This window comes from Anopheles nili, chromosome 2 (assembly GCF_943737925.1).
Source record: "Anopheles nili chromosome 2, idAnoNiliSN_F5_01, whole genome shotgun sequence".
NCBI classification, from domain to species: Eukaryota; Metazoa; Arthropoda; class Insecta; order Diptera; family Culicidae; genus Anopheles; species Anopheles nili.
This window is the reverse complement of record NC_071291.1, coordinates 18,695,315-18,708,992: the sequence shown is the minus strand read 5'-3', so window position 1 is coordinate 18,708,992 and position 13,678 is coordinate 18,695,315. Positions and strand designations below refer to the sequence as shown.

Here is a 13,678-nt window from a genome sequence, read left to right as displayed (position 1 = left end):
CAGATGTATCTGCGATCGATTTTGATTTACAGATACCTGCCACTTCCAGAAGCTCTCGGAGGAGTGCAACAACAGCACGGAGTTCGATTTCCAGTTCAACACGCCACCCTCATCAGTTGTGTGCGCCTTTCCGTACATTATCGCATTCACACCGGACACGATGGAGATCCGGCTGCTGGTCAACGGTAATCTGGTGCACACGGTAACGATGGCCGAACTGCAGCTCATCACGTCCAAGAAGGACATCTTCTTCGTGACAACCGCCCCCGAGTTCATTCCCAAAGGTGCCAAACTGCGCGGTCTCGACGCGGAAGACCACGAGCAGATGAACAAACCGCGCATCGAGGAGAGTCGTGTGGCTCCGGAGGACGACGCATCAACCAGTCCTGGCCGGAGCCGGTTGAGTTCGGATGAGGAAAATTCAGCCGGTGCGCCGACCACGGAACAGGACTCCGCTGACACACCAAGTGGTGCTGGTGGATTGGCAACGCCTCAGATTCAGCGGGCAAAATCGCTACAAAATCCCAAATCCGCGGAAACGGAGCCCAACAAACCGAAAGAGGTCACACTCTCTGTGGACGACCTGAAGCGCCCGATCTCGAAGAGCAACTCGTACGGTGAGGCAGGATCATCCTTCAGCATACCGACGACGACCTGCAGCAAGGATCTGGCCAAGCATTTCGGTGCACAGCCACTGCCGAACACGAAGGACCTCTGTCGGCACTTTGGTGAAGCATCCGTTCCACCCAACTCCCCACGCAACAGCACGATCGTGAAGGGTACGTCACCGAGTTCACCAACGCGCAAGTCCTTCATCCGCCAGCCTACGCTGAACCTCGGAAAATCGCAACAAACCGAAGGCGAAACGTCCCCTTCGAATGGGGCCACAAATGGGAAACCATTGCGCGTGTACCGTATCCCGTTGACAAATCTGACCGGAACACACGTCCAATCACACCACTATCACTACCCAAGTAACGATCCCGCCAAGAAACCGATCGCGATCGCGACAAAGATGCACCCAAGTGCGGCCATCGCGGCTGCCGTCATCACGCGACCCAGCGAAAGTGCTCAGGAACGCGTGCGGCAGTTGCAGTGCTCAAACGAGGAGGACGAAGATGGTCTGTCACCATCGGACGAAACGCCACACGGCCAGCTAGCAGCCGAGGGAGCTGAGCAGGTTGAGGTTCCGGCAGCACTGAGCATCTTCGATCAGATCCAGCAGGATCTACAGGAGCTGAGCATGAAGGATAAAGGCGAGCAGGACGAGTTGCGTAGTTCCGTTCTGACGCCGCTGTAGAGCGGTTCGACGTGACCCGACCATCTCTCTTTCTCTCTCTCTCTCTTTCTCTCGCGCTGCCACGTACAAGAAGGAACAAATTTATAAAAATACTACCCCTAGCAAATGGTTTCATCATTGAGTGCATTTTCCTCCCGGAACCCGGGAAGGCAGGCATTGCTGATGTTAGATAAGTTAAAGGCTGAAACATGGGAAAGGGATGGCGCAATGACGCGACGCAAGTGAATGGATCGTCTCAACGCACAAGGAACTGATACGCCTGAGAAGAGGCTTTTCTAACGTACAATTTCGCGACAGCATCGGTATTCATCATTCTCATCGTCACTCATTTCCCGAACAGCTCGAACGCAGATTGCAGATTTATTGTACGGGTCCTGCAAACTGCAACACCCTTGCTTGCGGGGGTGGCCCACCATGAAATGGTTTTATGGTTCCGGTGTTCGGTTTGCGTGGCTGCGCAGGGACACCACAGCCACCGGGAAGGACCAATTCAACTGAGCCCCTTGAAATGGTCACATCCAGTACCGGCGGAACATCCGAACCAAGACAATTTCTACGCCAAACGAGTGAGGTTGGATATATGCGAGCGTACTTGGGACGTACTGTATGGACTGATCACATGACTGATCACGCAAGAGCACAAGACCGAGGTGCACGGAAGGAAACGTTGATTATCGATACATATTACAGCATAGCGATGGGTTATGATGCGAAGGCCCTAAATAATCACACTCTCACATTACGTATTAACAGACCATAAATATACCGCATCGTAAGTGTTGTATCAGAACTGTTATCTGTAGGAACTGCTGGTGGCACGGAACGATGCCACGGCGTTGGAAAATTTGCCACAAATCGTTTTTGGGGTTACCATTCTTCGGGCAGGGTAGAAGCTCAGAATGCATCGGCAGTTGATGCTAGCGAATAGGATGTAGTGAGATGGGAGTTTAGCCAACGTGGCGCTGGCATTATCCACGGTATCCAGAGATATAGAGGCCAGAAACCCGAACCAACGGTGGCACATAATGTTATACATATGCGTAGGTACCGATCCGTCGGGAGCAGTAGAAATCACATCCCGAGTGGCCACCACTCGGTTGGTCGGTCGGTTGTTTCAGCTTCCTTAGAGGAGAAGATCGCCGTCCGCAAGGTTGGCGAGCACGTTTTGTCTTCTCTCGAGGAGCTTTTTTGCACCGTGTTGTTCTTGCTGTTTTCTTGCGCTGTGAAAACGTGAAAAAAAGGGCGGCAGGAAACAGTTTAGGAGGTTTACAGATTAGCCCTACCAGTTAGCCAGAGAACTATTTGTTCCGTTCCGTCGAACACTGTTGACATGAGATTTACAAAGCTATACAGAAAGCGTGAGGGAAACAGAACCGGATCGTCGCAAACGGAACCGCACAGCACCCTGACGGTGACACACATAGAATTGACACTGCAGAAATAACCGATTCCACACAATGTTACATGGTTGAAATGATGCAAACCAAAGAGAGATACAAAGCAAACATATATATACTATACTGAGCTGTATTTACTTGCAAAAACTACTACCGTCGTATTATTTACACTCGCTAGAGCCTACAACCGTTTTCCCCACAGTGGATCGTTTTATGGTGGCAGCAAGCAAACAAATAAAGTTTTTAGTTTAGTTAAACAGTTGACTTGCTTCTCGCGTTCTTTTTTACCCACCCTACGTGAGTTGGAGATAATACACCGAGCCCAAGTTGTTTGTTTTATATCAAAGCAAAAAATTTATTCCTTTTTTTATCATTCCATGTTCGCACAATTTACGCACGCCATAGTTATTGCACATTTTGATCCGATGACGTATTGGCAGGAACGGCTGACGTTCGTAAGGTGTAGTAAATGTGAGCACTTTTCCGGGTTGAAAAGGGTCACATACCCGTTCCTTTTTGGCTATCAACAGCACTGGGGCGCACGAATTTCAATTCCCTTTTTTAATTCTAATTGATCGCGTTTCAATCTCAAAACGATATAAAAAGACAGCCATGACTTCCGTCACGCATCCTTCTTTTATCTAGAAAGTGAATTTACGTAAACACGAATTGACTTATTTAATATCACTCATTATGACCACCATGGTCATACGTTACAACCTATCGCATTTCGGGATGTCCTTCTCGCGTCACGTTTTCCCCTTTTTCCTAACGGGGTAGATCACGTTTCTGTCTGCAATCCACATTTTTCTGAGATGATACTAAGCGCGCCACGGTTCGAGAAAATATTTGATCAATTTCTGCTATCACCCACAGCCAAATCGTTCGTCCTTCGTGCTCATCGCTTTAACGGTAACACACAGCCAAGCGATAGAGCACGTGGTGCGAGGATTTCTGCAAGCTGACTGAAGTGAACTAATGACTAGATCAAAATCTCTTCCTAGAATGCAACAGTTTTATACCGGACGCACGGCACTCGATGCACTCGTGAAATCTCTATCAAATCAACAGCGCGTGCCAACACGAGGACACTTCCTGGCGGAATGGGATCGCGAGCAGAAGGAATCCGTAATCGTTTGCTTACTCGCTAGTGGATGGTTAATTTGTAAATATTGTATAATACATTTGTTCTTAAGATCGATACACAATACGTATGGGAGAGAGTGGGGCGGGTTAGTAACGCATGAATCGAGCTGCGTCCGAGCACAACGCGGAGTTATGCTTGGCCTCGTGGTGCAGTGTTTCTCCACTATTGCCATAAGTACATACAGCCGGAAGTGTTCTGACTACCCTCAAAGTTCTCACAGAATAGATAGTAATACCACGATGATTGCTAAGCACCGAACGTTCTCTGCGGATGCACACGTTTCGTATGCACGATTAGCGGCTAAAGCTAGTTTTGAAGGCAGGAAAAGCGCTTGAATTCCCATACAACACCCCGTCGAAGCGACTTTTCAAATAGTCAAATCCTCCCAATCCTCCTTCTCCCGCTCCGACAGCTCGATTCGAAACGAAACGACAGCCCGCTTGAGCAAGTCGTGGCACATTGGCGTGAGCGGGTTGTGCCGCAGGTCAACCACCTCCAGCGACTCGGACGTGATAATTTCGTCTCCATCGATGTCGATGATCGCATTATTGTTCGCCTTCAGTTCGCGCAGCTTTGGCATCTTGAATACGACGGCGGGCAGTGTGATGAAGGTGTTGTGCGAAATGTCCAGCATTTGCAGCGACTGCAAGTCAGCCAGCTCGTCAGGCAGCTTGGCCATCTGGTTGTGCGACAAGTTGAGATCTGCGGAGTGGGAAAGGGCGAAATTTAGCTAGCTGTTGGTTGCTTTCGACTGGTCCCATGCATACCGGTGATAAGGTTGAACTTGACAGCGAATTTGGGAGAAATTTTAGTTATTACGTTGCCGCTCAAATCGCACGTCTTCAGCTCGGTGTGCCTCATCAGATGGTAGACAGCATCCGGCACCTGGATCAGCTCACATTCCGAGAGATCTGCGAAGCAAAAATAGAGCATGCATTAGAGAACTTGTAAGTGAACGAAATTGTACGTCGCTTTGAGTCCCATTTGCCACGGCTTACTCAAATTCTTAGATTCTACGGCCTCTTCGCACCGGTTTACAACTTTTGCAACACTTGACGCCATTTCAGTGTAATATCAATCGACAACCCGTTAGCACCGATAAACGATCCTCACTTGCTTAATGCTCAAGAACTTCAATTTTCTAAAAATGTCGCTGTACCGATTCACTTTTTCATCAAACAGGATTTTGACAGAGCGCCGAAGAAAGTGATGCTAAAAATAGAGGTGACTACTCCACCCACTAATCAGATAGAGCTCGTTAGCCCAGGCAACGCACGGAGCGCGTTAAAAAGATTACAGGCGATGATGCAATTGGAGAAGTAGCTAACGCACGCTCTCCGATGGAATAATTTCTATGCGAAAGAAACAAAATTGCTTTAGAAAATATTTGAATAATGCAAAGAACTAGTTTTAGGACCTATCGAGGTGTTGTATTTTGAATTACGAAGACATGTCTTTGATTAAACTATAAGCACGTTTCTTCACCATAGCTACAACCTTCAATTACAAGTCAGTTCTACTACTTTTAAACTAAACAATTGTTTAGAAACTAAAGTTGCTTAGCTGTTTACGTTAAGCACGATCTTGTTGCATCGAATTGTTTATTATTCGCGAACAGCTGATGTTGTAAACAGAACCAGCTATGACAGTTACATTGAGCGGGCTATTGTGTTTATAGCTAAAGGTTGATATATTCAAAGCTTTGTTCATGTTAAGCTGGGTGACAAAGAACACGTGTCACGATTGTATTTTCAATTTTTTATTATGATTTAAACAATATAATATCCCACTTTGTCTCGTAGATCACGTATCGATTGTTATTTGAACTATCAGGATACTCATCTATTAAAACATCTGTCGAATTGATACGTGAATGATACGCATCCATGAAATCGATGGGATGTTGTTAGAAGCACCCTTCATCTTATCATGCTCCCGGTGACCTATATAGCATTCTCGTGCGTATCCATGACTCACTGCACTAACGCAGCAGTAAACACAAGTCTGTAAGTCATGTCTTAGTCTACCAAAGCAGAAGCAAATTGTCTGTTGTCTTTGATACCACAATCGCAAGCCAATCTATCTGAGCCGTGTTAAATGGGTTGGAGATCCCAACCGTTATCAGAGCTGTTGCCGCTACCGACTTTTCAACGACCGCTGCGGAAAAAAATTGTTTGGCGCGTAATTACCCCTCATAAGATACCGCGCAAAGAAACGACCTATTGCGAGTGGATTGTTTACAATTTCACTGTCCACCAGACTGGACGGAGTCTTTGTCGCGGATCGAACACGTTGTTACCCACGAAGCGACCCACTCGACACTGTCTCGATACGATGGACTAGGATACTCTGCGATAACGTAATACTGCGTGTTTTCTTCAACAGCGCAACGTGCGTTGATGACTTATAAAACTTCGATTCCGGTCCAACCGATAGCGCCATCGGAAAGCACGCGCCAATCTCATACATCCGGTAAATGAGTTTGCTTAAATGAAAATCCGATCACGAAGGGCTTTTCCGGACCCGGATCTAACGAATTGGAATAACGTATCAACAGCTCAAGTACCCATGGATCGTGCTCGAAGGTTTTCCAAAAATGTTTACCCACAACCACGCTGCAATCCGAGGCATCCGATTTGGGCACCGCGATGGCTGCATGTTTTTCCGCGCTGCTCTTTATGTTTGCTTCGCTCGGAAGCCGGAACACTCGGAAGTTGAATTTGCAGATGATTGGATGTAACGGCCGGCAAGGCAATAAAGCAACGGCATAACAATGACGAAAACGCACCGCGAAACAGGATGTTCCGCGCATTTCCATCATCCGGCCGTGGCGCTTCCGATATCCACGGTTTACAGTAGCGTCGGCCATCGGCGCTTTGTGGCAGCCGCGGTGCATGAAGTGTGGAGGAATACGCACATCGCGGCTTCAACATGAACATTGTCCGAGTTACATCAACGCGATACCGAGCACAAAACCAGCCTATAATCGCTCCACGTGCACCGAATGCCTGCGAATGTGTTTCCACACACAAAGCCGTTGGCGTGCCATAACGCACACGCGCATCAGTCACCGCGCATTGCGCAGCTCTCCATCGCGCGATGCGCACTGGATGCCGTTGATGCGTTATTCTCTGGCGAGTGTGGTAAACAGTCAGCGGGAAAGCCGCTTTTCCGAAGCCGCTGCGTCAAGAGACGTGGCGGCCATGGGGCTCACCGTCGGGTTTCCGCAAGTGCGCAATCATCACGCCGGCGGTCGGTCACCGGAAAATTTATAAATCACCTCCTCGTTGGGGTGAGCCGTGGGGAGGGAGGGGTACCAGAAGGAACTCTGGGATGTGACGACGCACGGGAAAATAATTTCCGCCCTTTCGAGAGAAGTCGCCACACAAAGAGAACCCCCTGGGAGAAGGAGTGAGTTTATTTACACTAACGCAAGATCCGCGGCGCAAAGGTTTTGCTGCCCGTTACGGCTTAAGACGAACTTGGGAAAGAGCGTAAATTGGCACAGCATCCCATCCGGAAGGCGAAGCGCATTTGCTCATTCTCGCGTCCCTGTACCGAATCATTACAAAGACGACATTTACATTTTCCCGACTCGCGCATGTTTTTCACGCGCTGTCATCGCAAGAAAAACAGCCTACTGTGCTTGTTCCAATGGAAAACAGCCCCATGACCTCGATAACTTTTCATTCGCTCGGCACCGGGCCTCAACCATTTGACACACGCTTTTCACGTTCGATTTGTTACATTGGCCCTATTCGATTAATTCGATAAATGCACGAGCGTAATTCGACCGGTGCATCATAATTTTATTTTGAATTTATCATGTTGTAACACGTGGTCGCTCATATCCACCAGTCTGCTCGCGATTGTTTTTTAAAGAAACAAATCCTGATCGTGCACGATCATCAGCCCCACGGTGTTAGCGTTATCGCACCATCGCCATCGGTGTTGTGCCGTGTTAGCGCATGGTGAGGCGCCCTACTCAAAAAACGAAAGCCACCAAACCGCACGGCTTACATTCGTAAAAGGGAAAATTTAAATTTAAATCCCCCACCGGGTCGCGTGCCGGGTGCAAAGGAGGAAAGTGAAATTAAGCGAATGGCTCCGCATGGCATGGACCGTGTGTTGATTTCATCGAGCATACAAGGGCTGGATCGCGATTAAACCGCGTCCAAAGTCTGCGGCGTGACACCGCCTCAGCCTCAGATGGAACATCTGCGGACAATCTGCAAGTTAAGACATCACGCCTTTCCACGCGGGCTCGATCCTGCGATGCGCCAGCGATGCTGATGGTTGATTAGACTGATTAATAGGGGAAAATAGCATCCCTCAGCCGATTGGAGAAGCGACTTCGAACGGGATAAACCTTCATCAGATAAACCACATCGCCTGGGTCTAGGAAGCGACGTTCCTCACATAGATTGACCGCACAATCCATGCGCTGGGGCATTTGCGGATACATGTGATGATCGTTCTCTCTGACGGCGTGTTTACAATTTTTCCTTCTTGCCTTTCATCAGCAAACCCCGACAAAGTATCGTGCAAACGACTTGAAGAATTGAGTCACCAACAGCGCCAAAGCGCATTTATAAGAAATGCTGTCATTTTTTATTGCCATCAGGTTACTAATCCATCTGCGAGCCTCCATTGCCTCCTGCGATGGCTAACACCATTCCCATTTCTTAAATAACTTTACGCGCTCTTCAGCGATTTATGAAACGTTCACCGTTCCATTGTTCGCGGTGGCAAATGGATGAATAAAAAAAAACCAAGCGTGCCATATTATTTATTGAGTTTGAAACAGAAGACGAAAGAAAAATCCGCCTACTTTGTGCTGGTGCTTTCAAAACTCCCACGGCGCGCACGGAGCAATGGGTTCGATTTCAAAGCCTCCGCGCTAGCCCATCGATCAGGAAAAGGTGCACGAGAAAAGCCACAACTGGTTTAAGGTCGATCTCGATCGACGACCCCTAATGCCACCAGTTATCGAAGTGACCCGAAATTACTGCCACTGCCCGACAGCAGCGCACCGTTAAACCCTTCTAACCGCTTTAAACCGGCGGTGGAAAACTAGGCCAACCACCGAACCGCGGGTTTTTCCGTTTCTGTTTTGATGCGCGTTTGCTGTCGCTGATGTAACGCGGCACCAACACCACCCCGGGCATGGGTATTGGGGTGGAAAATGGCGCTCCCGATCAGGCTTATTCAATCGACGGATTTTCGCCGGCCAGCCAAAAACCAGCCGCGCAATGGCACACGGGTTTGCTGCTAAAGTGCTGCCAATAAATAAATAAATGAATGCCAAACGCCTCGATGGGGGTTCGAGTGGCGTGCTAAGAAAAGCGTGTGCACTCACACACACACACTGTGCGCTGGAGGGCTCGTGGCGCATCGGAGTGCAGCGTGAATTACGCAAGCACACGCGCGTGCATATGGACCGCAAAATCTGGAGCGACTTCTGGTGCAATCCCTTCATTGGTGCATTGTGTCCGGCGGAGAGCTGAAAAGCGAAAAACGCCACAGGGGAAAACAATCGCACAACGGTCGCGGTGGAGCAATGTGAGCAGGTCGTTTGCGAAAATGTGGCCAAAGTGCCGTTCCCAGCGATCCCATCGTGGACTCTTTTCGATGCACTTCCCAGCGATGGGAATGTGTTGGAATCTATTGGCCTGTGTAAGCAGCAAGTGAAAAGCTACCCTATTCCTCCAAACGTCAATCTTACACACCTTAGCTTATTCCTCAGTTTAGCGTTTAGCGTGTTTTATTTTGCACTTCTAAGTGTGATTAAAATGGTCTGTTAATAACTTAAAATTAGCACCACAACAAACGCGATTATTGTTCCATTCGATTTCTGCACCGCTGCTCGGAGCGATCGCACTTCGGTTTGTCATTCGAACAACGCCACCTCAGTTTCAGGAAGCACTTGTCGTTGCAGTGTAGAAAATTATCCCCCGGCAAGCTTCATTAGATGCAGTTCGACATCCACAGGGTGCAGGGTTTGGCCTTCGATCGATGGTGGAGAGTTGCATCATCGCTAATCCAAATGACCAACGATTCGATTTGGATCATAAATAAGTAATGCCTCACTCAGCTCGAACCTCGCCACGAGAGCCGTAGCGATCGCTTTTCGACACTTCATACACATGGGTTAGGGAGCTTATTTGCAGCATTATTACGCTTGCCGCTAACTGTTTAAACGATTTCCGGCTTAAGTGTTACGAAAAGAAAATACTGAAATTTTCGCAAATTTAAATAACAGGTGGCGATAGCGTTTACCTCGCCCAAACGATACGGCGCTTTCGACCGGCCGTCAGTTCATCATCATAAATCATCAGCCGGTTGTGTGTGTGTGTTTTTTTGCCTATTTCAGCATCCCTCCGCCATCACCATAGGGTCCTACACCGTAAAAGGAAAACTGGAGGACACGCCAGCACACGAAGCTCCCCGAGATGTCTTAATCGTCCGGTGAAACCCTTCGCCCGTTCCGGGAGGGGCACTGAATTATGAGCACCACAGCACACGGCACTCTGCTCACGATTCTCTGATCTGCGACATCACCCGACCCAGCGGTCACCATTCCGCGTGTGCGGCCCTGGTAGCGCCTTATAAGGGCTAATTCTTATGAGGTTGGCAACACGGGGCAACCTACCGTTCGTCGATCGCGAGCGTACTGACCTCGCGAGCGGGTCGCAATCAGGAAGCTCAACCCGTTACTCAAAGTAAGGAAGGCGCCATACGTTCGGCTGGAGGCGATTTTCTCTACACCGAATGGTTGGTGTTTCGTCGTTGCGCAATGCGCGCCGCTTTTCGCTAATGCCACTGCCGCTCGTGGGGGTTTGGACGTTTTGGGCGCATGAAGGGTGCTGTTTGTAAACAAACAAATTACGCCCCGATCGCCACCGGATGCGCGCTCGTTCGCGGGCTGGCGTTACCAAACGTGTGGAGATACCCGACCGAATGGTGAGTGCGAGAGAAATGGCTCCAAACATCGCGCTCCATCCAAAAAAAGCTCACCTCGAACGCGGTCCAACTTGACCCAGTTATGTTAATGCTTCAGCCGGGGGAATGCGAATTTCAACCGAGTCAGCATAAGCTACCGCTGCGAACATGTGGCTATTTCGCAGCAAAAAGGGCACGAAGCACGATCGCTAATGCACATTGGCTGTTGGGCGGGAAGTGATCGTGCGCTGGTGCGAGCCAGCGAAAGGTGGAAAACCACACACACACACACATCCGGGCGGGCGCGATCGCGCTGGTGATTCATCGCCCATCGGGCTTCCTTTGGGGTGGGATGAGCGCGCACACGATGGGATTGATTTCACTTTCGTTTGCCAACGTAACGCCCCGGCTGGCACGCGATGTGAAAAAGGGCCTTCGGACGGGGTGTGGGGAGATGCGGACACGATTTAAGAAGGCAACATTGCCTTGCCTCCACTGATTACAATTTAACACCGTTACGGCATCGAGAGAGTCGCGGGCTCGTATATAAATATAGCTGGTACAATAATAGGGATGTGCTTTCTCATCCTCTCGTCAGCAGCAAATGAAGGGAACAGATGAGTGGCTAATTTGCGAACGTCCTAATCCTCCATGTAAAGCTAATCTCCTTCGACCAGCGACCGAAACAACCGTACGTTTCGCGCGATCTTCAATTTAAAGTCCAACCCAACTGACCTCGAAAATGGAAACCCCTAGGCAGTGGGGAATGTTTTTTTTTTTCTTCAGAGCTTCGCGGACACAAAAAACCAACGTCACACCACCCTCAGCGGGTGGCAGGCGTGCGTTGAGAAACGGTGATCGCTTAACTAACAGCCTTCCAGAGCCACCCTTTCGAAGAGTAGCGCCCAAAATTCAACCCAACCGAGCACAACTCCTAGACGACCGTTGGACGGTTGAGTGATCGCACGATCGCGAAGAACACAGATACGGCCACGGGTGGGGCAAGGCATGGGGTGGGAGCAATGCGCAACTGCGGTTTGGATGGCTTGCGTGGCTACGCAACCACGCTACGCAACTGGACGAACTGGTGCTATCACGCTAGAGCTCCCGCTGTCTAGAGCAGGCTGATGAAATTTTAGGCTTCGAGCCGGTCGAATTTTGTGCAATCCCTTTCCATCGATAAGACGTGTTTTCGTTGAGATGGGTATACTCTGAACCCGCAAGCAGCAGCAGCAGCAGCACCAGCTGGGTTTGAGAAATAAATTCCAAGAAAAACTAAGCCCTTTTCAAAGCAAAATGGGGTCCTTTTTGGAGGAAGACAAAACAAAGCGTCAAACATGAACGTGTGAGAAAGAGACATACGCGTAGGTATGCATATTCGACCATTGTCTCTCTCTCAACTGACGTCTTGGAAGCTCATTCGTGATCAAGAAACTGTAGTATCTTGAGGTAGTATTCTCCATTGCACACTTTCCGTGCTGAAAACCGATTCTTTTCCTGGTGTTTGTTGATGTTTTTTTGTTTGAACTTTTCGTTGTTGCACCCCACACTCACTCACATCTTCCCGCAAATGCATCCATCCACTCACCTAGATTGTTGTTCTCCTTCGCATCGTCACACCGCTCAACGACACGTATGATACCGCGGCCCGTAATAATGGGGAAGTTAATTGTGGCCCCCATCTGCGTCAACCGCTCGACGATATTGCTTCCGCCCGTATTACCATTGTTGCCTCCATTGTTTCCACCATTGCCGTTGTTGTTGTTGTTGTTGTTCTGCTCATCACCGTTCGATTCGGTGTTGGTAATATCATTACCAAAATGCGTCGGAGGCCTCATTTTCGGTTGTTTAGCTTTCTTCGCGGTTTCAGTTTTTGTTTTTCTCTCACAATACTGGCCCTTTTCTGCGAAAGCCCTCGGTTCTTCAGCACGCGATCGCTCTTTGTCGCCAAAAAAAATGGGGAAACACAGGAACCACTTCTCAGCTCGTCACTGCCACACTGGCTGGCGCAATCTTGGCTCCGTACCAAGCTTCTCTCTTGCCACTGGCCACAGCAAAACAAAAAAACCGGTGCACCGGGTTTACGAGTTTGGACAGATAAACGAAACAGTAACGTTCGCTCGACACTTGGCTCCGGTTTTTGCTAATCCCGACACGATGACTACGATGACCATGTGCACTGCTTCACCGCTCAAACGCGAATGATTTCTGCTCTCGCGTGCCGTTGGATTCGAAGCCCTAGCAGCATGTTTACTACACCCCCAAACTTACCCCTAGCGCAATGCACTCACACGCGCGCGAGCAGGGTGGGGGCGCTTTGTGGACAAGCTGCTGTGGCTGTGTGTATGGTTGCCGCTCGATTAGTCATTGTTTGGCATCATACCGTCGCTAGAAACTAGCACGGGTGAAGGATTAATTATGGGAGCTACATTGCGCACATATCCCGATCCGACGGCGAGATGGTTTCCTTTCTTCTCCAAAATTACACTCCCGACACAAAGCCGGGGCCGGTTGGCTGCCTGGTTGGCCTCGGGTGGGTTGTTTGCACACCGTGTGTGTGTGGTGGAAAATCCGTCTCACCTCGGTCTGTTTGCCGCCTTCCAGGCTCCCGTGCATGTGTGGTTTTTCCCGGGGCGATGGAGAGGAAAAATCGCACAGGAAACTGCGCATCGCATTTTGGGTGGAAAACTTTGTTCTGGGTTGCCACCTGGGACGTCTGAGGACGAAAGCTGGATCGACATTGACACATGGGACATTTTTGAACAGCTAACATGTTTCTAATTAAATGGCGCGCAACTCGTTAAATGGCATTGGGTGTTTAGGGCAGCAAGGGCTCAATTGCCTTTACATAATATATGCGTGTTGAGAAGGTGGATAACTTGTCGACATGCT

At 49.2% G+C, this 13,678-nt stretch overlaps 2 protein-coding genes across 2 annotated transcripts in view; one reads left to right on the top strand and one right to left on the bottom strand.

Moving 5' to 3' along the window:
- The window catches only part of LOC128720642 (GTPase-activating Rap/Ran-GAP domain-like protein 3), a 32,759-nt gene extending 29,809 nt beyond the window's left edge, over positions 1–2,950 (top strand). Inside the window, exon 13 of the mRNA XM_053814321.1 lies at positions 33–2,950. Coding sequence (XP_053670296.1) covers positions 33–1,300 — 1,268 coding nt within the window. The 3' untranslated portion in view covers positions 1,301–2,950. The remainder of the gene's footprint in view (positions 1–32) is intronic.
- Positions 2,829–12,723, bottom strand: LOC128720643 (leucine-rich repeat-containing protein 20). Its single transcript, XM_053814322.1, has 3 exons — positions 12,375–12,723; positions 4,612–4,755; positions 2,829–4,546 (listed from the first exon to the last, which is right to left on the bottom strand). The coding sequence occupies exons 1-3, from the start codon at positions 12,622–12,624 to the stop codon at positions 4,212–4,214; spliced, it is 729 nt and encodes a 242-aa protein (XP_053670297.1). The 5' UTR covers positions 12,625–12,723; the 3' UTR covers positions 2,829–4,211.
- Between the last annotated feature and the right edge of the window lie 955 nt (positions 12,724–13,678).

Bases quoted from the DNA above. Each gene is read 5' to 3' on its own strand.
- LOC128720643 (XM_053814322.1), bottom strand. From the start codon at position 12,624: ATGAGGCCTCCGACGCATTTTGGTAATGATATTACCAACACCGAATCG. The intron at 4,756-12,374 runs GTGAGTGGATGG...TTTGCTTCGCAG, and splicing joins GAAGGAGAACAACAATCTAG to ATCTCTCGGAATGTGAGCTG. The intron at 4,547-4,611 runs GTATGCATGGGA...CCCACTCCGCAG, and splicing joins CAAGTTCAACCTTATCACCG to ATCTCAACTTGTCGCACAAC.